This window comes from Pseudorasbora parva, chromosome 19 (assembly GCF_024679245.1).
Source record: "Pseudorasbora parva isolate DD20220531a chromosome 19, ASM2467924v1, whole genome shotgun sequence".
Taxonomy (NCBI): domain Eukaryota; kingdom Metazoa; phylum Chordata; class Actinopteri; order Cypriniformes; family Gobionidae; genus Pseudorasbora; species Pseudorasbora parva.
The window spans coordinates 16,235,396-16,259,798 of NC_090190.1; the positions used below are offsets into that span (position 1 = coordinate 16,235,396).

Below are 24,403 nucleotides of genomic sequence, written 5' to 3' on the forward strand. Positions count from 1 at the left end.
GTTACTGAACAATTACTCTAGCATTTGCATTTTAACCTACATAACTTGAATACCAATAGGCTATACCACGGTATTCTTTCAAAAACATGATATAATACCATATTCTAACTGTTGACACCAAGTCTCAAAGTGAAACATATAATACAAAATAATTGTACCGATTAAGAAGATATCAAGTTACACCTGTTCGTGAAGGCGTTATCCTCATAGGTCATTCAGAGCGGACTTCTATCATTGAGAGAGAAAGGCGTGCTTTGCATAAATGTAAATTATAATTTAACATATATGATCTGATTGGCCAAGAGGCCAGTTCGGAACGTATTATGTTAATTTAACCCCGCCCACAATGCGCGCATCCGCCCCTCTCTGCGCTACCATCCTCAGAAGCCGTTGACGGCTCTAATAGTGACGGATCGACCCCCCGCAACATTATTTTATTTTTCCTTTTTCATTTGTTTTGTGGAAAAAAGAAAAAGGAGTACAAGTAAGCTTCACTGCACACATCCGTCCTCAGCAATCCCCATCAGATCTCTTCAACTCATAATCCTGTTTTGAGCTTTTCTAAGAGCTTGTGCTAACGTTAGCTAGTACACGATTATTGCTAATAACTCCACGATACAACCTCGAGACAAGTCGGGACAAGACCAGGTTAGTAGCTGTGACTAATGACCAATCGCGTTCATAAAATAGGGTTTATTATAGCGGTATTTATGGTCGTAGTGTTGTGGTCCAGCTGTCCTGCTTTTCATCGGTCGGTGTTGGCTAACGTTAGCATGCTATCAGCATAGCCTGTGTGTACCACACATCCTGTTGGAGATGTACCACATATATCGTTTTTAAAACGATGTGGCTGTGGGGTTTACATTAAGACTGTTTTAGTGAGTTCTATTTTCACATTAAGTTGGAGTAGTACTCCTAGGTTGAAGAAGACGTGCATTGACTGAGACTGTATGTCAGACAAGTGCATTGTTTTGGTTAGGGAACAAGGATCCAGTTGACTTGTTTGGTTAAACATGTTAAGTCGCACTTTTAAAACTCTAGAACTCGGTTTCCAGGCGAAGCCTATGTTGTTAAATCGTCACAAATCCTGATGCTAATGTGCTTGTAGCTCTGGCCTCACTTCACCGCCGCCATTTTGTTTTGTTCTCGCCATCAAATCCTTTAGTCAAACCCGCAGCATCAATTATACGGATAATTTATTTACCTATTTTGTGTTTGTCGCTTTTTCCGTTATATCTAACCCATGTCTAGATAAATGCGTATGTCTGAAGTGATATATAACCATAAAGTTATGTATATTATGAAATGTATATGTGCCCCCTCCTCCCAGCACGAAACATGGAGGCCGCGATTACAAGCTGCGAGTTAACCAGTCAAAACAGACAATACACCGGGTCTATAATACACCGACCACCGCTTTTTATATCAGATACCGGACTTTTCGTATAGTTAGGTGAAAAACATAGGTGTTTTTGTGGAGAGCTGCTCCGTGCCCTTACGACCAGTTGGCAAACCGTGTAAAATAATCTACGCAGCTCCTGTTCGCCAACGTTGCTTCATGTTGCGTAGAGATTATTTTACAGATTTTACCAAATGGCCATCACTGTTATTCCTAATCTGCATCTGATGTGAAGTACAATGCGCTGATATAAATGTGTTAAATGGGCAAGCAAGACGTGAAGAATGTGCTTTTTACTAATGGATTGTGCTCTTTAAAGTTGTTGGTGAGGTACTTTCTTTGCAAAAATTACCACAACTATTGTAAAATCATACAAAATACATATGGACATACCCAAACATTATAAGTATAATTTATGATATTGAGAGTGGTGGCTAATGCCAAATATTCTAGCCACTTTTATTTTGACGAAACCTGTGTTTGTTATGGTAGTGTTTTAGATATTATATGATTGGGCTCTTAATCATTATATATCATGTTGAAAACATATCATGTTTCAAATGCTACGGACACCTAAATATATTCATCCTCATGCAAGGGACCCCGATCCTGAAATTTTAAAAGGCATCTATATATCTATACGTAAAATATCCAATTTACACCGTGGGAAAATGAATATTATAACCATGTCTGTAATGTTACGTTGCGTTCTATTCTCTGTAGTACTGTACTGTTAGCATTATTTTTATTTATACTTTATAAACGCTACTTTTTGTCTTTCTTTTTTAATTACATTTTTAAATATTTTAATCAATGTATAATAATCCATTTTATTTGTTTAATTTATTATTTATTATCCTCCGGAACGCTTATGTGTCACTTCATTGCTCTGATTGGTTGTAGGTCTATCCAATTGAGGTCTTTCCTGGTTCGGTTGAAACATGCCCCATAATTACAGCTCAATAGAGCAGGATCAGAATCATATTCTGACTAGAATTGAGTATGACAACATCAGGTTATTGGTGGGTGTTTTTCAATCATGCAATGAAAATGATCCCTGACACTTGACTTCACCCACACTGTGATGTGGGCAAATCAGGTAAAGCAGTGAAAAAATGCCCCTCTGTTTATGGGCTTGTCCACTGATCAGGTAACTCCTAGTACTGTCCTGCAGAGACCTATACATGATTTTTTTTTTTTTTTTTAAACTGCTTTTCTCTAAACTTTTTACACGGACCCCCCAGCACTCCCTTGTGGCCCCCTGGGGTCTTCAATCCCCAGTTTCAAAACCTCTGCACTCGGGTATTAGCCTGACGTGGTCATACTCAATTCTAGTCAGAATATGAGTCTGAAACTGCTCCATTGGGCTGTAATTATGAGGCGTGTTTCAACCGAACCAAGAAAGACCTCAATTGGATAGACCTACAACCAATCAGAGCAACGAAGCGACGCATTTGATGTCAAATGTCAACAGACAGAGCTCAACTGCACTGTGTTGCCAAGTCCGCATTTTTTTTCCGCGGTTGATTTCTATTAGGGCTGGGCGATATGGCCCAAAAAAAAAATCCCCGATTTTTTCACCAAAAATTCGATTTACGATTTAAAACGATTTTTTTCCCCCCTCCTACTTAAAATCAATCTGCAGATGACAAAGAAATTGTTCAAAACAAGTTTTAACTTTATTTTGTTTAGGTAAAATTAAATATTTGCGGCTTGGTAAAGTGTGAATAACCCCCAACTATTCCACAGTATAAATGGGCACCATATCTTTTGCAATATACAGTATACATATCAAAGGTTTATGAATTGATATGCAGATAACTTTTATTAACAACAGTAATGTGCAGAAGAAGTATAGGGAAAATTTAAATGTTATGCTCTTATTAAATATAGATTAGCATTGTTTTAGTCTCACACTGAACTGATCGACAGCTTCAGTGATTATTAAAGGAGCTCTTTACTTGTTTTCTGTGTAATTTAGTCACAATTTGAAGAAAAGTTTAGTTTTTCCTGAGACTTTGTGACTTTGTACTTTTCTCCATACATTAGGGAGTGGAAATAAATCTAATAAATCAATAAGTGCTCTTCTGCTGGTTATAGTGGTGGGCATTTAATATCTTTTTTAAATAAAAATGCTACAGAAAATATGCTAGATAAAAAAAGCTAGATAAATGGATTACACATTTTTTAAAAATAAACTAAAAAAAACATGCCACTTTTTCTTTCACAAGACCCCTTTAAAGTTTTAGTTTTACAAACCATCACATTAAAAATAAACATTACAATCAGATATTTAGAGCTTTGAAGTGCTGGAAATAAGTGTGAAGCTCTTGAAAACCATTGGAAAGTGCTTGAATTTCAATCTCAAAAGATTGTACGAATCCTGAGATAAATAATAACAACAACAACAACATTAAATCCATGTGGTTTTACTACAGTAAATCATGGTGAATGTTGGTTATTTGTGACTGAAACCCCTGACCTTCCCTCAGCTGTTTGATCTGATATCTGTGGTTTATAACAGAATTCTGCGCCGATCGCTTCCACTAGATCACAGTAGCGATGGTATTAATTCTGTGGTGAATTTAAACGCTCTCTCACTGGATCACCAGCGCTGTGTAGTTATCGAGCCTGTCACGAGATGCGTTCGTGTCAGCGCAGCTTTAAATGAGTAGCGCCTAGCGCGGTTCCGTTCAGACTTCAAACACACTTTGCAGCGGGGTATTGTTACGAATGACACTGTATGTTGTTAGACGCTATCCTTGTTTTTCGTGTATCTCTGTGGCAAACGCGCGCGGGGAGTGCTGAGCCATTACGGGAGCCCAGAGGGGAGCGTCGGCGGATTTTAAAGAGAAAACCGATTTTCATTCACAAAAATCGTCGTAAACTAAAAACTCGAATTAATTCATAAAATCGATTTATCGCCCAGCCCTAATTTCTATGTCCAAGGGTTGAAGCGACTATGTGATATATAGACCCATGAGTGTGAATTTTAGCAGGCAATCTTGCCAAAATAACACACATTTTACCCCCCAAACACCATTTTTCCCCCGGAGAACCCCCCGAGAAGCTATTGTTTAGGGCTAGTAGTTGGTGGATTTTGTTGTAAAAACTTGGCAACCCTGTCTGCACGTGCGCTGGAATAAACGATCTTAGCCGGTATTGTAAAAAAATTAAATAATTTATTGATACACAGAGTACTTACCCAACATGATCATCATCTTTGAGAGAAATTATGAAGGTGAATGCATATACAAACAAGCTCTCCGTTTAGGATTCAAGTAAATATAATCCAAGCCCCTTTGATGACGTGATGATTACATTACTGTGTATCATCTGTCCGTCATCGTCTAAAGCCCGCCCTGATGATTTCATTGGTCCGAACAGTTTCTGTTCGGAGATAATTACTCATGCCAGACCGAGCTGCCTGACCTAAAAATGTTGTGGGCGGGGCTAGGTTCGGCTGGTATCCAGGCTACTCGGGTATGTGAACAGTGCACATGATGTAATTTAATATTAGTGTGCATGTACTGTACCCACGCAATCAGTTTTATTCCAACTGCGTGTACACTTTGCTTTTTTAACTGATTTGTTTCTCTACAAGGTGGCTCTATTGTTTTTTCACAGTCAAAATATAAATGGATTCCTGGTGTTAATATGTGCTTCGACTCTTGTTCGGCTCGTGCTGTATTGAGCAGACACGTTCAGTTTTTGTAGTGTCTGTTCTCTTAACTGAACTAAATAATTTTTATTACTATAAAAAAATGCAGCGGTGGGCAAGTGATGTAACCGGTGTTACGGCTGAACACCGGTAACATAGCCTGATGTGGTCATACTCAGTTCTAGTCAGAATATGAGTCTGATACTGCTCCATTGGGCTGTGATTTATGGGGCGCGTTTCAACCGAACCAGGAAAGACCTCAATTGGATAGACCTACAACCAATCAAGGCAACGAAGCGACGCATTGTCAAACGTCAACAGAGCTCAACTGCACTGTTTTACCAAGTCCGTGTTTTTTTCCACGGGTTGTTTTCTATGTCCGCGGGTTGAAGCGACTATCATGTGATATATAGACCCATGAGTGCGAATTTTAGCAGGCAACCTTGCCAAAATAAAACGCATTTTACCCCCCATGAACCCTATTGTTTATGATAATACGGTTATTTGTGTGGTTTTTACATGCATTGTTCGGTGTTCAGTGATATGACTCTTACTATGAGTAATAACATACGGAAGAAAAAAATCTAGATTTAGATGTATCTGTTTCAGCTCCAATTCATGACTTGTATCTCTTTTAAAATAATTATGAATGTAGTTGAGTGGATGTTCTGGCTTCCAGACAGTCATGGTGTTGCTATGGATGCAACCTCTCTCAACCGAGGAACAACATTTATAATGCATCACCATGGCAACCAGTCACAACTGTCTTTTCCCAGCATTTAAAATGTGCTAAAGTCATTAATAGCTTTTAATGTAATCATACTCGGCAAGTAAGTCTTTCTGTAGTGAATGAAACGTAGTATAGATGAGAGAGCTAGTTTTGTTTACTGATAGTATTGAATACTGTTAGAATGTAGGGCTGCACAATAAATCGCAAAAATTGGGCTCGATTTTGGCTGGAATTATTTTATGTGCATCATCTCAGTAAAGCACGGCTGTGATCTGCTAACCAGAGGGCGCTCGTGCAAGGCACTCCATGTCTTTCCAGGAAATCCCTTATGAACATTATACTATAAGTGAGCTGAATACACAGAAGATTGAAACACTATTATTGATTAAACATGACTAAATGCTTTTCATGTTTGGACATATGTTTGATGCGTGTTGCTTTTTCAAAGACACGTTCTAAGTTACTCAAACTTGCAGTGTTTCAAATGGAGGAGCATTAACTACTGATCAAAGAGCGTTCCTGCTAAACTGTTGCTTGTCTGATTGACGTTCAAATGTCAAACTCTTCTAGCATAAATATGGGTTACATTTTGTCTATATTTGATAATATGGGATGCCCCAATATCTTGGTTGATATTTGTTGCTTGAACTGAGGCATCTATACAGTGATATGTCATGCCACATTAAAGAACGAAAATTAGTTTGTTTGAATTTCGTGGGGAGTAGATGACACTGTTTCTTATTGAAACTGTACCAAAACCTGGATCTTATTGTGATATTGGTGGTTAATGGTGTTTCAGAGCTATGTTCGTTGTGTATACAGAACATTTGCGGGACGTATTAGAACATTTGATATTTGATTAAATAGTAAGATATATTGTGACATAAGGTAAAGTGAAGGCAACCTCGACAATGGGCCGGGGCGGCAGGGGGCATTCGGTACATCATGAGAGTACCACGGTAAGCACCGTGGGTGGTGTATTGTCGTTTTTTGGTTCGGTTTGAGTATATTGTTACACCCCTAGTTTACACCAAGGATGATAAATAGAAAGTTTATACAAGAATAGAAAAGGTCACAGTCACACCACAGCAATGCTGACATTTCCATGATTTTTTATCTATGAAAAAAACATTGACAACCAATCAGAAACCACTAGACTTTAAAGAGCATTTAAAGGTAGAGTAGGCCGTTTTTGAAGAGGCTAACAATTGCAAGTTTGCTTTGAAAGTGTCCTACAGAGCTTCTCCAAATGTAAATCTGGCAAGTTTTGTGTGGTATGTGGAAAGATACAAGTTATATTGGTCTTTTTTAACATTTGTAATTAGGGGTGAGCCAAAAAATCAATTCACCGAAGAATCTAGATTCAGAATCGATCTGAAATGTCCAAGAATCGATTTAATAAATTAATAAAATCAACTGGCTGTTCGCCTCCATTTTGTAACTATACGCGATGTAGGCTAGAGTCCTGCAACGGGTCGGGTATCTGCGGGTACCAGCATAAAAGTGGCCAAAACGGGTGTAGTGTGATTCACCGGCGGGGATAATTAACTCTCTGCGGGCGGGTAGTAGCGCGGATGAAAAATATGTGAAATATTTCTGTGGCGAGGAGGTGGACAAGCGAGAGAGAGCGCGTGATTGTGAATGAGCATCACCTGCGAGCCACACCGGTCTCGAGTCCTTTGAGGGAGCTCGGAGGCATATAAGGAAGAGCGAAACCAATAAAGGACGAGAAATCACCAGACATGGATTTGACGTTGAGTTGTGTTTACGTTTTATTATGTGTGTGCAGCAGTTGTCCGTGAGGGGCTGCCCACGTTTGTTTTGTTTGGTTAAAGTCTTTTAAATGTTCGCCAGTTCCCGGCTCCTCCTTCCCCCTTCAAACATACTGTATTACAATATTACCATTACTGTATTACCATTACACATACGCGCAACAACGATATGCCATTTGACCCATCATGTCACCACCACTGCGACATTGCTACTTTTGTTGATGCCTCTCGTAGCCCAGATGGAGCAAGTGTAGCAGGAGTAGCAATGGATGAAGTAAAGGTAAAGTTGGTGAGTGGAGTATATGAAATTGTTGACAACGAGTCTTTAAAGGCACAGCCTGTTTCATTAGCCCATTCATGACGCTGTTGATATTGAGAGAGGTGCAAGATAAAAAATAAAGCATTTTAATTTGAATGATTTTAGCGTGTGTGCTTTATCACGGGTCGGGTAACGGGACAAATATTAACGGGTCTGGATTTATTTAGATTTTTTCAAAATCGAATCGTTTTGAATCGAAAATCAATTATGAAACAAATCGTGGCCTCAATAATCAGTATCGAATTGAATCGTGAGATGGTAAAAGATTTCCAGCCCTATTTGTAATGCACAAGAATTTCAGGCAAATAGATAAAGTATTGCTACATACAGCTGTATTAAAGGAAGAATATGTCTCATAGCCTTTAAATAAAAAAACAGTGTCTATTTATTTACTTATGTTATTGATCCCTTGCAAATGTCTTGTCCCATAGACTTCTGATTGTTGATGAATGATTTAAGGCAGACATGCCCAGTATACAGCCCGCAGGCCAAGTTGGCCTATGACCTTTGCTTTGGCCATATTACAAAAGGCAGTGAAAAGCATTGAAATGTAGAGAATTTAACAAATGGTATAATATCGCACTGGTGTCACCACTATGTTGCCCAACTGATAAGAGCTACCATTTCTGTTGTATATGATAAACTTAAAATAGAAAATGAAACAAGAGTGGAACAAACCCATTTGAGCTGCTCTGCGTAGACTTTTTATCAGCTTGGAACAATAATTGCGCAGCGTGAACTCAGAGCAGGTCTACTTGTGGGCCCATCTTGATCGCTACACAGCACTGGGAGATCCAGTGAGAAAACATTTGAATTTGCAGCAGAATTAATAACTTTGCAGTGAGATCTAGGGAGAAGCATTCAAATTCAGTGCAGAATTCTGTTACAAACCTAATCAGATCAAACTCTGCTGATGTGGAAACCAGGAGAAACATAGTGCCATGAATGAACAAGTTAAAGAAGGCTTTTAATCTACACATTATCAACATTAATGAAGTATTTAATGTAGCAACGCTAACTGTGTAGCCATGGTATTGTGGCAGAAATGGTTCTAGAAATGTTTTTAATTCATATCCATGTTCATACAACCTTTTGAGAGTGAAATTCAAGCGCCTTTGCCATTTTTCCAGCACTTCAAAGTTCTAAATATTATCCAGTTTTAATGTTATTTTTAATATGGTGATTTGTAAAACTGAAAGTTTATAGATAGAGGAAAGTTAACACTGAAAAGTAGAATGCCACAAAAGTCTCATGCTTAAAATTGTGACTGAATTACACAGAAAGCAGGTAATGAGCGCACCATATAATCACTGAAGCTCTTGGTCTTTAATTCTATATTAGTCTTTATTCTAATCTTTAATTAGAATAAAATTTTTTCCTATAAAATTAGTTTTTTATAGCACATTACTGTTGTTAATAAGCTATTTTAACATGTATAATATTAACTGCACTTATTAACTTTGATTCAAAATCCCCCAGCGCTATCAAATCAGGGGCTGGTACAATTATCTGTAGAACTTAGAGGCACCGGTGCTACTGCTCATAAAGGTTAGTCTGCAGCCCTGCCTGGTCTAAAGGAGTTCTAATACTATCCCATTACAGAGATGTCTGTCATGCCTAGGCATGGCTGTTTTGTTCAGAGTTGATTTTGATCCTGAAACAACAGTAACGCTAGAAAGAGAACACCCCTCACCTCAGCATTATGTTCTCCCTTTTCACTCTCTCTTTTGCTCTTTCTTTTTCAGTCTCAGGACTCACCATACTCAATGAGCGTACAGCGCAATGTCAGAGCGCTCTGGGCAAACGGCAAAGGGGAAGGATGGCAAAAAGTATGCGTCTCTCAACCTGTTTGATACCTACAAAGGAAAGAGCCTTGAAGCACAGAAGCCTGTTGGTGAGTTTGCAGTAAAACCTTTGCTGTTTAAACTAATTTCTCTGTTTGTATATGGAGGATCTGGTGTTTAACCAGAGCCCCTTTCAAAGTAAGTCTGTTTATTCGGTGGCCATATTTGCATTGCCTTTAGGCACCTATTTCGGGCATCTAAGACCAAGTAATGTATCTTTGTGAATGGGGGAATCCTCAAATCTCAAAAACTGCTTGCCGATCTAAATAACACTTTTCAAAGCGGCAATAAAATCTGACCTGAATTGTTCTATACATGTTGTTTCTTATACTCAAATAGGATTTTTAAAAAGCGTGTTTTTCAAGGTTGACCAGCCAATGCGTTCTTAGCGCAAGTTTCAAGTTTCTGTGGGAATCAGAGCTTCTAATGATGCAATGACTTTACCAATCAGTGATTGGCTCTTATACTTAGAAGGCGGGACTTATTCCACTATATTGTGTGTTGCAATGTCTCCCATTCATAATTAATAGGAGTGAACCCACTTTTTTATATCTGTAGTCTTTGGTTTAAGTGAGGTCAAAATTAAATAAAAATGGACCCACACAGACCTTTGAGTATCTGTGTTTATGACCATTAATTTAATCAAACGAAATGGTGAAATGCTTATGACTCAGAGCAGATTTGGAGAAGTTCACGTGGAGATTCTTCTTATTCTGAAAACACCATGAACGTCATACGCATTTGAGTATATGGTGGATGAAACTGCGTTGCTTATTCACGCAGACACGCACAGATCATGAAGCCTTAATATCTAGTTTTGATTTATCTATCCAAATTCTGTATTATACTGTAGATTTTCTGCATCATACATGGACTAGTCAGACTGAGGGAGCTCCTCTGTTTGTGCCACAACAGTGTAATACAGCTGTTGCATATTAAGACAATACAGTCCTTTACAGTGCGCAATAAGAATAATCTGCTTGGCATTGCTGGAACAAAGTGTGTTTCATTGATTTCTAAGTTTCTTAAATCCTACTCTGTATCTCTCTAGAATTATTTAAACAGTTTCCAGTTGTGTCATCATTGTCCAGGGTTGTTGAGGTTTGACCAAAGACAAAGTTCTTCTTGTGATCATCGTTTTCCCTGCTTATGTTTTATTCAGTAGCCGAACTACCAACTCCAAGCAGCTGTCCCTGTTTTCACAAATACATTTCTCCCTGCTGTTCAGGCTGCCTTGCTCCAGGAAACAAATAGGGGATTGAGATTTCGGACCGATATGTTTTTCATCGTCTGAAAGCACCATTGACTGCTCTGTGCATTGTTCAACCTTTTTTGCATGGGAACAAGTCTGTCGTGACTCGTGAGAGTGTTAAAGTGGGATTTTTTTCCCCTCCCTCTCAAAGTCAATTTCGAGTCAACCACTTGAAACAAATCCTTATAAGATAGTTTTGCTCCTTTCACTGGGCAGCCAAGCATTCCTAAACCATGATGGATGAAGGAGTTTGATGTTCTCGCACATGCAGTAGTTTCTTCAAGATGGTGTTGGGTTTTTGCGCTTGATAATTTATCTCCTTTTCTGCTTCTACTTTCAGTTGCCCCTCGTCATGGCTTACAGTCTCTTGGTAAAGTTGCCTCTGCTCGGCGCATGCCCCCCCCTGCCAACTTGCCTAGTTTGAAGGCAGAGAACAAAGGTAACGACCCCAACGTCACGCTCGTTCCCAAAGACGGCACAGGATGGGCAAGCAAGCAGGAACAAGCAGACCCAAAGAGGTGAGGGATGTTCACCTTTTTGAAGGAGCTACGTTGCCTCATGATGTTTGTGTAATTCAATACAGAATAACAATAAAACCCCTAGCAGCTCCATCGTCATCAATATAACGGTCTGCACTCTGAAAAAGTGCTCAACAATGCGAGACTTAACTGACTATATGCTCAAATGGTACATTGTTTTCACTATGGACCACCCAGATTGTTAAAGCAGTTTTTGTAGAGAGAATTCGCATCACGTCAGGTTTTGATTGGACTGTTAAAACATAATCTTCAGAGACCTTCCACCCTCTGCTGTTTGTAAATGCAATCTGATTTGGTACATTTCCATGCCTGCTATCTAATGGCTATTGTTTTGGTTCTGATCTTTCCTGCAGTACCGATGTATTGTCAACAGTGCAGCCGGAGTTGCAGCAGCCTGTGGTCTCACAGACGTCTGTGCCGAGCGTGCCGAGAACACCTCCAGCTCAAGAGGTGCCATCATACAAACATAAATAATCTCTAATATTATGCATGTTATTCAACATCTGAAGGTTTTTAAGACTTTAAGGCTGTAAGACTGTACCTTACAGCTGTAGTTGTTTTTTGACAAGACACCACATATTTAAAGGGGTCATGAACTGGCATTTTTATTATTTTATACTGTTGTCTGACGTCAGCTTATTAGATTTGTGTTTTTTTACATTAATAACATTATAATGAATAAATAATAGGCTGTTTTCTACCTTGGCTTTGAGCCCCTATCCTGAATGCTCAGTTATTATGGGCGTTCCGCACTGAAGACTTGGAAGTAAACACCCACTGCTATGATTGGGTGTTTTGCATATTATAATGAGTTTCGACTCCCCTGTCAGTACATGTGGGGAATTGTTTTGAAAACATCCAATGTGGAAAAATGACGGCTGATGACGTTAATGGTCGACATATTCTGAGATTGAGAGTTTTCTTGGCCTGGTGTCTATAAAAGCTCAGAAACTTTTATTCTTATATAATGATTTACTGTTATATATCAGAATCAAGGGAAAGTTAATTTCTCAATTCATTACCCCTTTAAATCAATACTTTTTTTGGCATAAGTGTTTTTTGTGTTTGTTACTCTGGGACATTGTTTGGTTTTTGACACTTTTATATGTCACTTAGGCCCCGACTCAAGCTCCAGCCGTAGGACCAAGGTCCTGGGCACCGGCCAGTGTTACACATGGAGTTCAAGGAGATGGTAAGATGCAGTGCCAGGAACACGCATGTAGATAACAACATGGAGTACATTAAGTACATTGTTTTGAAATGCTACCAAATATTATATGCCTAACGATAACTTATATTGAAACTTTTAATAATCTTGTTTGAAATCGTCCTCCGGAATATTATGAAATGTAAAGTTATAGTTGTTGGATGTCCAAAATGTCAGTGGACCCATGCTGTAAAATTTGCTCTTAATCTTTGTTTGAAACATTGCTCTCTTCACAGGTGGAAAGGGATCAAACCAACCGTCGCCATTCTCTCGCGAGGAATTTCCCACCCTGCAGGCGGCTGGAGACCAGGACAGAGCTGGCAAAGAACAGGCCACTGCAGATCAGTGGTATGGGCCAGGACCAAGCCTCCGCCCCCAGAGTAAGCATGAGTGCCCCATCCTCTTTTCAGTAACTGTTGTGATTTGTCTTTGAGTATGTGGTATTCATATTCTGTTATCTTCTAATGCTTCTGATTTATGTTGGTTCACACTTTCAGCAGACTCTCAATAAAGAATTTATTACTTTCTGTATTAGACGTAACGAGTTGGCGGGATGGTGGGGGCCGGGCATTGGCACCCACCCTGGCTGGGGAGGCAGTTGCGGAGGGCGGTGCTGGGGGAAACATGGTGATGGAGGGTGCTGCTGGGGCCCCTCCCATCCCACAGCAAAATGCATCGTCTCATGGGCTGCCTAGAACTCCCTCAACCAGCAACCCCGCACTTTCCCTCACCCAGCCACCTATTGGCCCGCAGTTCCAGGCTTACAGAGGGATCATACCTCCGTTCGTAAGTTTGAACATTTTCATCTAAGCTCATCTCTAGAGAATGGCGAAGTGTCTAAAAATGTTTTTATTGGTATTATTTTAGTACATTTTTAAATGTTGCTCTGTCTTCATCTTTTGTCTCTAGATGTATCCACCATACCTGCCCTTTCCACCACCCTATGGTCCTCAGGGACCCTACAGGTACCCACCCCCAAATGAGGCCCCTAGGTAAGGTTATTTGCTCTAATCTGAGTAGAAATGCTACTAATATTTATTTCCACAGTCATATAGTTGACTTGCTCTTAACCCTCTTCTGACTTCTTGCCAGGTTTTCTCGTTCCCAGGGTGGAGTAGGGCCTGATGGGCGGCCACCTGGAGGCCCCCGGGGTGAAGTGGTAAAACGCCCATCCATCCTCAAACAGGATGACCTGAAGGAGCTGGATGAGCTGGACCATGATGGAGATGAGGGCTGGGCTGGTAAGAGAAAAGCTTTCAGTTCATCTAACACATTAGAGTGTAGTCTGCCATAACGGCTAACACTGTATGAGATTGAATTTAACAAATAAAATTTGTAATAATTGGCTAACTTAGTTGGGTCATTCTTAATAATTGGGTAAAAAAGTTTTTTGTGGTTGTTTAATGAATGACAGCTGGAGAATATTTTGGAACAAAAATATAAAAAAAGTTAAACAGCAATTTATTTGTCTTTTAGTATTGTTTTAGAGGTACAGCATATACTACAGTGTAATAACCTTTTCTTGATAACTTGCTTTGTTCCCAGGAGCACAAGAGGAAATTGACTACTCCGCAAAGTTGAAGTTCAGCGACGATGAAGGAGAGGAGGATGGGGATGAAGAACGTGCTGAAAACAAAAATGGAACCCGGTAAACATTACCAAAATGTTTTCTTGTCGGTTGTTTATTTTAACTGTTTTTTTTTTTTTTCATTCACTGAAGTTCTTTTGAACTGAATACTTCATATTCTGCTGTAACCAGGGAGTCAAGGGAGCAGCAGAGATCCCAAGATGGACCTGCACCTGTTTCACGTTCCCGGGCATCTGACAGTGGAGGGGATTCGCGCCGCACCCCTCCTTCCAGTGCTGAAGATGGCTCTGTATCCCCCTCCAGCAAGCCTGGCTGGGCCGATGAGGGTTGGAGCAGCCAAGCAAATGCAGGATCTTATCAGGTAGGAAACACATGTCCCAATACAGGTGCAAGCCTTCAGTGGTTCCATTGGCATATGCCAAATAATGTGCGGTCACTGTGAGGACAGGAACAAACTTGTGGTGTTTCCTGGATGACTCGCTGATTGATGCATGAACCCTGTATGCAGGGGCGTAGGCCTGGACTAGTTGGCCAAAGGGAGCAGCCCTCCCCCCCACTAGGTCCACTTCTTGGACAAGGGCCCTACTCCTACTGCCACCAGGTACATGGGGAAACAGTTCAAGAAAAAGTCGGAAGCGACATCAAGCACTATGGCTGTCATTTTTGAAAAAAATCTAATTTGAACGGATATCAAACATCAAGCAATGTATTCGAATATCTGCGACACCATACCCCCCAAATTAACCCCTTACCTGTCATCTCCCAATCTGGCAAATGGAGCATTTAGACATACTCATATTATAAAGACAGCTGCTTGTACGGTATTCTGAATATACACATAACCAATATATATTTAGAAAGCCAACACTTGAGAGTTTACAGCTGAATACTCAGAATTACTCAGACAGTTATTAATATAGAGATATTATAATATAATTAATATAGAGATATGTAGTATAACGACTTATAACTACAACTAAATTTAAGGCACAGGTCATGCTTTATTTAAAATCTGAGGCTGTCATGTCCAAAACTATGAATTTTATGAAACATTTTCTAAGACCATGTCTGGATTGTTTTTTAACATGATTTTTATCAAATAAGTTTGTTGGCCTGAAGACAATTTCGCAGTCTTTTGTCTAATGTCTGGCGAGGAGAACAGCTCAATTAAGGCCACAGTGTGCTCACTCGATGATCGTTTCACACTTTTGAATGTCTGAGACGTAATCCTCATTATTGTTTTGTTATGAATCTTTTGTTTTGTAACAGCCATTATTCAAAGCCATTATAACATGTATGCCTACCTAAATGGCCAATTAACAGCACAGTATTTCCTTTAGTAAGCCACAGTAATCTAAAAACTAAACTAAAAGCACATTCTGTGAATTATTGTAACAAAATAGACAAATGCTCCTGTTCCAGCAGGTGCATTAGAGCTTCAGTTAGCATCAAGCTACATAACACAATTTAAAACATTAAAATTACACCTTCATTCATCTCACTTTAGACCACCATTGAGTGTTTTTATTAATTTCCTGTCACGATAACATGGGGATTTTATTCGAATGGTGATGTTATAACATGTTATATTTATCATTTTATATGGAGCTAATCGCTACACCTGTTAGCAGTCATAGTGTGAACATCCATTATAGATATAAAATAGCCAGAATCACATGAACAATCACTCAAAAACCTTATTCTATAGTTATCGTGTGCTTATAAGCGTCTTAGTTCACTCATAGAAATGTAGAATAGACTCGTTCTTCACAGAGCCATAATAATGAAGTGTCTGAGACAGGAGGAGCGTGTCTTGCAGAGGGCGGTGTTCAGCAGTCAGATGAATGACACCTCAGAGAGCAAATGAACGCCTGATGAGTCATAACCGATGCATATCATTAAGAAGAGACCCAGTGAGTGGTCTGCGTATGTTTTAACTCTTTTACATATCGAGTATTGATTTAAAGGGGTCATTATGCCAACATTATCTTCATAATGCCAATGGGGTTACGAAATAAAAAGTTTATTTCTCAGAAAAATTTACTTTTCTCTCTTGTCAACATGCTTGTTGCATGTGAGTGCGGCACACGCTCTTCAGTGGAGAAAATGAGCGCTGTGTACGTCATATAAGGACGCACACTCAAAAGTAATCCGGTCAGGTCGTGTACATGGTGAAATGTTTCGTTTGATCGATTCATGAAAAGGTTTATCCCACCCATCTCAAAACGATTACAATTTTTATTCAGTTTGGAGATTTTTATTATGATTGAGGTGTTTTATATGGAGCATTTTCATTCAGATTGGACTTTTAAACCGATTACAGTGCTCCATGTAAACGCACCCGACTGTAAAAAAAAATTGCGCTACATGGCACTTTAAAAACCGGATAGTTTATTTATAGTTCGATTACGGCTATTTCACGTCATGTTCGAATGCATATTCGAATATTGAATAAATAGTGACAGCCCTATCAAGCACTAACAAAAGCATGTTGGTGTTACTGACGATGGTGGTTACGTTTAATTATCTTTAATTATTAACCCACCTTTTGTCAACAGGACCGGCCTTCTAACCAGTCGCCAATTTCCGGCCCCATCCTGGCCCCCCAGAAGCCCAGTGGTGCCCAGGCACAGCTGCAGGCTGGGGCGATACCTAGTGGGTCAACCCCTCCTCCCTCTAATGCCCTGCACCCCCAGCAACAGGGTGAGGATGAGGATGAGACATGGCGGCAACGAAGGAAGCAGTCCTCAACCGAGATCTCTGCTGCAGTAGAGCGTGCCCGTCGTCGGCGTGAAGAGGAGGAACGGAGGATGCAAGAGGAGCGCCGTGCTGCCTGTGCAGAGAAGCTCAAAAGACTTGATGAAAAGCAGCAGCAACAGACTATAAAACCCAGCAGCCCCAGTCCATCCAACTGTCCTAGTCCTTCTTTGTCTGCGCCTGCCTCGTCTCCTAATGTCAGTCAGCCACCGTCCCCCTGTGTGGACACTGAAGAACCTCCTCTATCATCCGCTCAGGGAAGCGGTACAACATTGGGTCTGAATATTAAAAACAGACAGAGGGCTGGCAGTAACAGCAGCCATGACTCCAGCACTGGTTAGTTTTTAATAAATAGTACATTTCTTCATCTTTTTGACATGTGGTGGTCTTTTCTTTATAAATGTTTGTAGTAGAAGATGAGAATAATTTCAGTACGTGTTTATAATTTCCTCTTCATTCAGAGTCCCAGCAGGCTCTGCAGCCTCAAGCCACCCAGCATCCACAATCCCTGGATGTCCCAGTGCCTGGAGATGCCAAGGAGGAACATGTGGTGGGAGGGCCACACATCCGTGGCACTAGAGGTGCAGATGACTCTGTAAAGATGGTTGAAAGTGTTGGTGGAACAGGACGGCAGGGAAGTGGTCCACCTGGCCAGGGCTTTTCCAAGTATCAAAAATCGCTTCCTCCTCGTTTTCAGAGGCAACAACAGGTTTGTTTTGTCCTGCATGTTTTCTCTAAATATAATGGCAAAGATGTATTAGTTGATGTATTAGTATACAGGTGTCAAAAACTGCTTGACCTGTTTTAATCCCGATCAGACATCAGTCCCTGTTTTCATAGTTCATAGTACCCAACGAAAAAAAACTTGGATGAAATATATAAAATATCTTTAACACACTAAAAGCTAAGTTTCTTTATACTCAGGGGCTGAGATTAAAGTTTGTCAAGTGTAAAAAATACATGGCTTATATGATTTGTGGACAGGAGCAACTTCTCAAACAGCAGCAGCAGTGGCAGCAGCAACATAACCAGGTTGCCCAAAATCAGCTCCAGTCCCAGCCTCAGAATCAGCAGGGGCCCTCTCCAGGTACCACACAACAGTCTGGGCCTAAACAGCCAAGCATTTACCCCCCTGGCTCAATGGGACGCCCTCCACCTCTGCCAATGAACTTTGATCCCCGCTGGATGATGATGCCCTACATGGACCCTCGAATGATGCAGGGACGTCCCCCACCCATGGACTACTACCCTCCCAGCATGCATCCTTCTGGTTAGTTAGAAAACCTAGATAAATTGTGAATATTAGACAGATGTCTTTTTGTCCAGAGATAATGAGGGCTTTTGTGTTTCAGGACTGATAAGTCGAGAACGTTCTGATTCAGGTGGCTCTGGGTCAGATCCGTTTGATAGACAGCAGCATAGTGGACCCCCACATCCTCATCGTGGCACACCTCCCATGGATCCCAAACTGGCTTGGGGACCAGATGTTTTTCCAGGGGGAACTGAGGGTCGAGGTCTAACCTCTCCCTTACGACAGAAAGCTGTCGAGGAAGAGGAGGGTGGCAAAGGTCAAAGGTAACAAAGCTATTTCAAAAAAGTTTATAATTAAAAAATAATGTTTGCCATTAAACTAACCAGCTTGGCTTAACATTCTTTATTCCTGAATTTTAATGTTGAATATATTTGTAAACTGTTCCTTTATAGTATGTTGCAAGACTTTTCTTTACTTTTTTTTATAAGCATGACATGTTTTTCTTTTCCAAATGTTTCTAGAAGTGAGACACCTCCTGTGCGTATGCGAGAGGGAGGTTCGGCTCCCATTCAGCCTCCTGGTGTGGCTCCCAGCTCTCCGTCTAGCTCATCCAACCAAACCCCACCACCTCTGGGGATTCAAGTTGGGGGCCAGGGTGCTAGCCACCATACCCATCATCAGCCCTTTATGGGTGGGCGAGGAGGTTACAGTAACTACCCTGACAGTGGATCCAGAATGGGTCCCCACCTGCAGCAAAGGGCCAGCAGTGGAGGAACACTGCATGGTTTTGGCCATCAGGAGAGTAGTCAACAGAACCAAATCTGGGGGACTCCTCATCCCCATTATGACCGTAATGGCCGTTCTGATCACTCGCCCTTGGAGGCCAATTCACATCTTCAACACCATGGTCCTCCCACTCACCCTCCTCATTTCACTCTTCATCCTCATAAACAGGAGAATGGCAGGGAGCGAGAAAAAGGGGGGGAGCCAAAAAAGAGTGACCCTTCACCTCCACTTCATCAGCCGTCCCTTTCCTCTTCCTGTTCATCATCATCATCATCTTCCTCAGCTAGAGAAGATGGCAGTGGAAAACAGTCTCTACATAATCAAGTCACGCAGCATGAGCATGACACTGGATCAACTCATGCTTCAGGAAGGAAACAAGAGAAGATGGGAAATGTGCATAATCAGCCCCCACAGCATTCTGTACAGCAGCATCACCCTAAAGCCAACCCTCGCAGTCGGGAGCACAAAACTGAAACGCATTGGGGTCCGAGGCCTGGTAGCAGTAGCATGAGTGGGGGCTCAACCCATAACCGAAAAGCAGGCTCTGGAATGAGTGGAAATACTGAAGAACCTGCAAATCAGGGGACTGAGAACAAATGCTTCATTCAATCAGATGGCATCACGGTCAAGCGGGCAGGTCCTATTAAGAGACCAGTGCTTAAAGAAATGAAAAGAGAGGGGGGCGAAGGAGGAGGAGAAAAGACCACTGGAGGCTCTGGTAAAGATAAAGAACTAGATGCTAGCCAGACCAAAACCAAACAAGAACCCGGATCTGGGGCTCAAACCTCCTCAGCACCCAATGGGAAAGATGATGCAGTGTCATTAAATAAACCCAGAACTGGCGGAAAGGAACGAGGCAACACTGGGGGTACAAGTAAAGGATCTAAAAATGGAGAAAGCTCCATCCAGAATTCTGGCTATTCAGCTCCTCATTCCAGGAGGGAACAAGAGCTTTCTTCTGAAAGAGGAAGCACAACTTACCATGCATCCTCATCCAGAGGTAGCCGATCCAACCGTGGCAGAGGAGAGTTCTTTGGCAGAGGCCGAGGCTACAGGGGCACTTACACTGGCAGTGCAGGTGGTGGCAGCCGTGGGAAGGCAGGTGGCAGGAGCAACAAGGACTATAGGTCAGCAGCCAACAGTGGCTACCACCATGCATCTTCTAATCAAGAATACAAACGCGAGGCATCATCTGGCAGTGGTAGGCATGGACATGGGGGTTCTCAGCCAAATTCGGGACGTGCTAGGAACCGAAGTGAGACTCGAAGTGAAGGCTCTGAATATGAAGAGGTGCCAAAGAGGAGGAGACAACGGGGATCTGAAACAGGCAGTGAGAGTGCTGGTAGTGACCTTGCTCCCTCTGACAAGGAAGACCGCAAGCTGAACACCAAGACCGGAGGAGAGAACCCTACAACAGGCCCATCTTCAGCTCCAATCAGAAACTCTCAGACAAGAGTGTTCACTCCAAGAGGAGTGCCATCAAGACGTGGCAGAGGTGGAGGTGGTGCTGGAGGGGGTCTCCATAGAAGTGGAGGCACTGCTGGAGTGTCTGGTGGGCATAGATCTGGACCTGGCTCTGCTTCTCATGGCTGGTCTACAAAATCTGCTACTGTGCGAAAGCAACAGCCATCCTCACAGCCATCCCCTCCTAAAGATTCAGGCCGTGGAATGAATGTTGACAAGAAGAAAGCTGCAGACCTAAATCAATCTCAGAGTCAAAGTGCAAATCCTTCCGCTCCTAATCCCTCTGTGCCTATAGCTGTCCAACAGGGGTCCACTGAGAATGGAAGTGTTGGAGCCCCTCTGCCCTCAAGTAATGCTCCTTCAAATTCCACTGGTGCTCCTACCCAGACTCTTCCTCTGTCTACCCCCGATGGACGAAGTTTTTCTAACAGGGGATTTGAGCGGCCCCCTCGTCGTAGGCGCCATGGACGATCCCAGCATCAGCAGGACAAGCCTCCCAGATTCCGCAGACTTAAGCAGGAGCGAGAGAATGCAGCTCGTATAAATGGAAGCAGTGGAATTGAAGTCATAGCTGGACAACAGCAGCACGCTTCTTCGTCGTTGCAAAATTCACTGCAAGAAACCAACAGCACTCCAAATGCCTCTGCCCCAGCTGTTGCAAATGCAAACCACAGTGTGTCCGCAACATCTAACAATAATAATAATAGCAGCAGCAACCTTGGAGGTGGAAATCAAAATTTCAATAGTCACCACCACCATCACTACCAGGGCAACTCCCAGTCACACCCTCAGCACCATCACAACCATAATCCAGCTGGGGGTGCCAAATCTCCTGACGTCTCTAACCAGAACTCTGACCAGGCCAATGAGGAATGGGAAACAGCTTCAGAAAGCAGTGATTTCACAGAGTTTCGAGAAAGAGACGGTGGAGGTAAATCTTATTCTTCACATCATCATCATCACCACCACCATCACCATCCATCAGGAAGAGGTGGCGGCGGCGGTGGCGGTGGTTGTGAGAGAGAGATGACGGCTAAAGAATTGGCCACCAACAAGAGAAGCTTCTCCAGTCAGCGCCCTGGAATGGAGAGGCAGAACAGAAGGGTGAATGCCGGTGGTGGTGGAGGAGGAGGAGGAGGAGGGGGAGGAGGAGGAAGAGGCCCCAGGGGTCCGCCTGGTGGAGCAGTAGGGGGAGCTGGTGCTGGCGGGGGCAATCGTGGTGAGAGGCGTGGAAACTGGCCCTCCCCTAAGAACAGGAAGTGATGCTTTTTTTTTTTTTTTGGGAATGTTTCAAATGCATCCCTCTATCTTTGGCCACTCTTTTCTGTAAAACCTCTTCCCCCTTAACATGTTAACACTTTATTATTGTAAAGGATTAGTTACCAAGACCATGTACACTTTCTCGATCTTTTGGTTTATAGCTTTTTGTCCCTTAATTGGAAATTCACACTGTGTCCTTTCACACTCCCACAGATCCTAAACTACTCTTTGAGATTTTACTTACTACACCCCATTTTAATGGAAGTATTTCCTGACTGAAAATGCATTCAACCACATGACCCATTTATGTTTGCATATACAAGCACAATATTACATCAACCTGACAAAAATGGGCTTAGTTTATGAATGCTGGGCACGTTTCATATATTTATGTAAGAACTGGCGTGATTTATATATGAAAGGCTATGGTTGATATTATGTACTTGTGTATTCACATCACATGTTGGATTTTGGAAGTTGCTCTTTTAATGAGAACAAATGTATCATAGATTTGTTTGTTTTTTCCCCTATTGTGTTTAGATTTGTTCCCTGTGTTAATTTTCCATTTCAACCCCTCTTTAAAGTTGAGGATATATCTTTTCTTTTCTTCTGCAAAGCAGGCCATTAAAATGTATTTTTAAATAGAATCCCCTTAATTTTTGGTTCAATCTTGCATACTACTGTGCTTGCCCCACTAAGTATTACACCACAGCTCACCCCCCCATTTTTTTTCCCGGAACATCACTGTCATGCCCACTTTTTCAGAACTACATGGTGTATTTTTCCTTATGTTAAAGTCATAGGTCTTCTCTGCTCATTGCTTTGGGTTTTCAAATAGTTTCATTAGTGGTTTTGGCCTCGGCATGGAATTGTAGTCTATTAGTGCACATTATACATGTTTATATTGTTGGACAGTGATCTTAAATGAAGGTCCTTCAAAAGTTTATCTTCATGGATCACATTGTTTTAAGGCCGTTTCTGTTGTGAGCAAATCAAATGACTCTTAGCCTTAGTGTCAGATTTTTTTTTTGAGAACATACGTTACAGATTTTATTTTGTCTTGCACTTATATTAAGCCAGTAAACTCCAAAACTCTCCTTTAGATTAAATATTGTTTATTGTTTTTTTCTCTCCAAATGATTAGCTGTATATTGGACATCTTTTTTGACTAGGGTTCATACTGCAGTTCCAGGTTATTGAACATGAAAAGTATTGTGCTATTGTTATATTTACTTAACAGGTCTCGGGCGTTTACAGAATCGCTCTTTGACCACCCTCTGCATTGTAAATTCCCTCGGGTTTTTTTCTTTCCTTTTTTTCTCTTAAGTCCCATAAAAAAATGTATCAGAACATGAGCAAATGTCTCGGACCTGGACATCCTCGGACTGATCTTATATACCAGTCATCTCATTGAGAGACAAGTCAATGCCAAGGAGTCTGTGGCCCTTTTTTGAGTAGTGTTACAAAAAAAAAAACAAGACATTGGTTCAATGTGCAATATGCCTGACGTCAAACAAAACCTACCCATCCAGGGAGCCTGAGCCCAGGTTAACAAGAAACCACAAATGCTTGACGTCTAAAAAGAAACGGATCAAAGCATTGTTCCCTCCTCATTTTGACCAGCATCTGTATCCTAATGGTGTAAGTTGGGGTTTGTTTGTTTTCTGGGAATGCCTTGGTCTAATGAATAGCTTTGAAATAATATGTAGGGCTTTTGAATGAAATGTATGTGTGAGTAGGGCATTTAAAAAGTATGTGTGAATTTATATCTGATCTCTACATGTAATGTGCTTTTTTGAGGATAGAACACTTTGTGAAAGGCGAACACGAATCCCAATTGCCCTCTTTTTCTGACACTATTAGGATGTTTATTTTATCTAGGATATTTTCATTATATACATTCAAGTGTGTGTATATGTTAATCCAAATGAAGTGCAGTGAAAAAAAGAAGTTAAATCAATATATATATAAATATATATTTTTTTCCTATCTACTAAGGAAAAGAACTAAAATGGGGTTATTTTACTTTACTTGCAGACATTTTACCAAGCATAGTGTAATCTTCAGCTACAGCTTGGTCGGTCTATTCTTTTGGAAGCCAGTCTCTCATAGGCTTTCAGTGCTGTTTACCAGCCCTCTTCAACTTAATCCATTGGTGTGGTCACATTATATGTACCAATATTTGAATAAACATGAATAGAAATGCGTGTTCCTTGAAATACTCAGAGATTGTATTATACTTCTAACTATACCAAGGTACCTGAAGTTGTTGTTGCTGTCCTAGCATCTATGGCTTATTATTGGAACCTTGATATACACACATGTATGTATATTGGTATGCATCTGAGTTTGTCTGCCCCAACTTACATTCCCACACACAGTTGTTGCCATTTTTAAGTTCAAGGGAGCAATGTACAAGCAGAGAAGTGTCTTATTATAATAAAAAGTATACAGAGAAAAAGTTAAATAAAAATCTTTTGTTTTAATGGAAGATCTGTGGTTTGACTTCTTTTCACCAACAATAGTGTTATTACTACAAGAGTTTTCTACAAGGGAATAAAAGTAATTATTTA

General features: G+C 41.1%; 1 protein-coding gene across 2 annotated transcripts; it reads left to right on the forward strand.

The window, feature by feature from the left end:
- Positions 1 to 356: 356 nt before the first annotated feature.
- Positions 357 to 24,321, forward strand: prrc2a (proline-rich coiled-coil 2A). Of its 2 annotated transcripts, none has more exons than XM_067426569.1 (16): positions 357 to 484; positions 9,627 to 9,775; positions 11,318 to 11,495; positions 11,870 to 11,966; positions 12,633 to 12,708; positions 12,960 to 13,103; positions 13,259 to 13,509; positions 13,633 to 13,715; positions 13,816 to 13,964; positions 14,269 to 14,371; positions 14,483 to 14,672; positions 16,870 to 17,404; positions 17,530 to 17,777; positions 18,053 to 18,338; positions 18,421 to 18,643; positions 18,842 to 24,321. In XM_067426569.1, the coding sequence occupies exons 2-16, from the start codon at positions 9,664 to 9,666 to the stop codon at positions 21,831 to 21,833; spliced, it is 5,667 nt and encodes a 1,888-aa protein (XP_067282670.1). In that variant the 5' UTR covers positions 357 to 484; positions 9,627 to 9,663; the 3' UTR covers positions 21,834 to 24,321. The 2 variants fall into 2 exon arrangements, with proteins under 2 accessions (XP_067282670.1, XP_067282671.1); XM_067426570.1 differs by lacking the exon at positions 357 to 484 and adding an exon at positions 494 to 648.
- The last annotated feature ends 82 nt before the right edge of the window (positions 24,322 to 24,403 follow it).

What these genes read in the sequence shown, in the direction of transcription:
- prrc2a (XM_067426569.1), top strand. Translation starts at nt 9,664, where the DNA reads ATGTCAGAGCGCTCTGGGCAAACGGCAAAGGGGAAGGATGGCAAAAAG. An exon ending in GAACACCTCCAGCTCAAGAG is followed by an intron (nt 11,967 to 12,632) that starts GTGCCATCATAC and finishes TATGTCACTTAG; the next exon opens with GCCCCGACTCAAGCTCCAGC. An exon ending in ACATGGAGTTCAAGGAGATG is followed by an intron (nt 12,709 to 12,959) that starts GTAAGATGCAGT and finishes CTCTCTTCACAG; the next exon opens with GTGGAAAGGGATCAAACCAA.